This window comes from Branchiostoma belcheri, unplaced genomic scaffold, assembly GCF_001625305.1.
Source record: "Branchiostoma belcheri isolate BF01 breed outbred unplaced genomic scaffold, Haploidv18h27 scaffold1, whole genome shotgun sequence".
Taxonomy (NCBI): Eukaryota; Metazoa; Chordata; class Leptocardii; order Amphioxiformes; family Branchiostomatidae; genus Branchiostoma; species Branchiostoma belcheri.
Window position 1 is genome coordinate 6,916,169 of NW_017802379.1, and position 2,021 is coordinate 6,918,189.

Below are 2,021 nucleotides of genomic sequence, written 5' to 3' on the forward strand. Positions count from 1 at the left end.
TGATGGACTTGGTGGTGTCTGGTGTGACGACGGGGGAAAACTTGGGGCTTGTCTTGGCAGCTTTCCTGGCCCTGATGGAGCACGGCATCGTCTCCTGGAACTCTCTCAACCCCAGGTTCGTGCAGAGGGTCGCCAGCTTCGTCAACAAGAGCACAGTGGCCGAGGCCATCATTGTCCAGCGGGCCCTCGCCATCCTGGAGAGCATCGTGTTGCTAAGCGACGCCTTCGGCCAGGTGGTGTCCGGCCAGGTCAGCCTACAAGTGTTGACAGAACATTTCAAGAGCCCGGCGGCCGAGATCCAGCTTAACTCTGTTACTCTAATCAACGCGCTGCTGATCAAGGCGACCCCGGCCAAGGCCAAGGAGATTCTAGACATCATCAACTCGCGTCACGTGCAGGGGCTGATCCTCCAGGGCATCATAGACAGACGGAGAACTGTGGGGGCGGAGATGGCGCACCAACTGCACGTTTTACAGGTAGGATATATAACTGCTGTAAATACAGTATTTCAATGTGGTGGTGCTATGTAGAAGGAGTTGGAGCCGACGAAGATTTTTATGCATTCAATACAATTTCATGATTTCATGGCAGCAAAACAGGATTTTCTGGTTACTAGTATTCTTTCAATGTAGTAATTTGAATAAATCCTATCCCAAAGTACTAGTATACTGTGAAACAAAAATACGATGTCGCTGACGGAAAACGGTTACTTGTTTTGTATCGTAGGCTGGTCCTACTAATTTATGGGTGGTACCCCCTCCCAAAAAACGCCTCACGAAGATTGTTTCGTGGCTGTTTCAAATATGAAATGATGTCGAAAATGTGCTAAGAAATGGCAGTTACTAGTAATGTTAATATTATAGAGATTTCCTCGTCCATAATATTTTTGTTTTGCCGCCCTGAAGTTGCCTTGAATGCCTCTAACGATTGTTAGAATGTACAGGCATTTTGTTTGAGTAGTTAAGCGTGGAACGATACATTGTTGGTTATTGCCAAATCATCCGATACTAATAGGTTCACTGATTTTCACACGGGAGCTATTTACAACTAAGGACAAACTTTGGTTATGTTTGGACGTTCACAATGTGCGGTGAGCGAAAACAAACAAACAACAACAAAAAAATGGCACTTTTTCTTCGAAACAGGTCCTGGTGGAAGAACTTCCCTCTCTATTTCCTTCTCCAAACATCTGCTGTATCTATCTATCATGCATTCTGGCACTGATAAATATTTTGACCCGCAGCCAGTCACTTTTGGCATGTTCCACTTCACAGAATGGTTCGTCTTTCCTCTGGGTCACACCCCCTCTTCATACACAATACAGCTTGTCTGGAAAGTTTAATTTCCTGTTTCATGGTTTGATCGAGACTGTACTAAATAAAGAGAGAGAGATGTTGATACATACAGCCAATTCAGAAAATACAGGAAGTCCAATAATTTTGACAGAAACAAAATAGACTCACCCGTACGTGTGTTTAGGATTGCAACTTGTACCTGATTTTGGTCGACCTAAATTTCGATTCCCAAACAGTATGAACCAGCAGTTCTTGGATTCGATTTCGATCTAAACAATAATGAAAATGGTAAAATAATCTGCTAACGGTATCTAATACTTCTCATTTTCGGTCTCGTGGTTTTCATTTTGGCAAAGGTAATGACATTTCTGCTGTAACGTGTATGGCTCTTGGGACAATGAATGTATGGTTTAATCAATATCAGCCAGGCTCTTTTGGGGTAATGGCCATGGCCATGGCGAGCACTTGATAGCAATTTAAACTGACTGGATGTAATGATTTTGCTCTTAGCTATTTCACGTGACTGTTGACTCTCTTTCTTTCTTTGTTGTTTTTTTTGTTTGTTTCTTTGCTTGTTTGTTTGTTTGTTTGTTTGTTTCTTCCTTTGTTAGTTAATTTATTTCTTTGTGTTTCTCACTCTCTCACATACTGTCGCCGGGATTTGCCGTCCATTCCCCCCCTCTCTCTCTCACCCTCACCCTCACTCTCTCTCACTGTCAATCTGTC

The 2,021-nt window shown here is 43.3% G+C and overlaps 1 protein-coding gene across 1 annotated transcript in view; it reads left to right on the forward strand.

Annotated features, from left to right (window-relative positions):
• Nucleotides 1-2: 2 nt before the first annotated feature.
• Nucleotides 3-2,021, forward strand: part of LOC109468609 (engulfment and cell motility protein 1-like) — a 4,215-nt gene continuing 2,196 nt past the window's right edge. Inside the window, exon 1 of the mRNA XM_019766957.1 lies at nucleotides 3-476. Coding sequence (XP_019622516.1) covers nucleotides 3-476 — 474 coding nt within the window. The remainder of the gene's footprint in view (nucleotides 477-2,021) is intronic.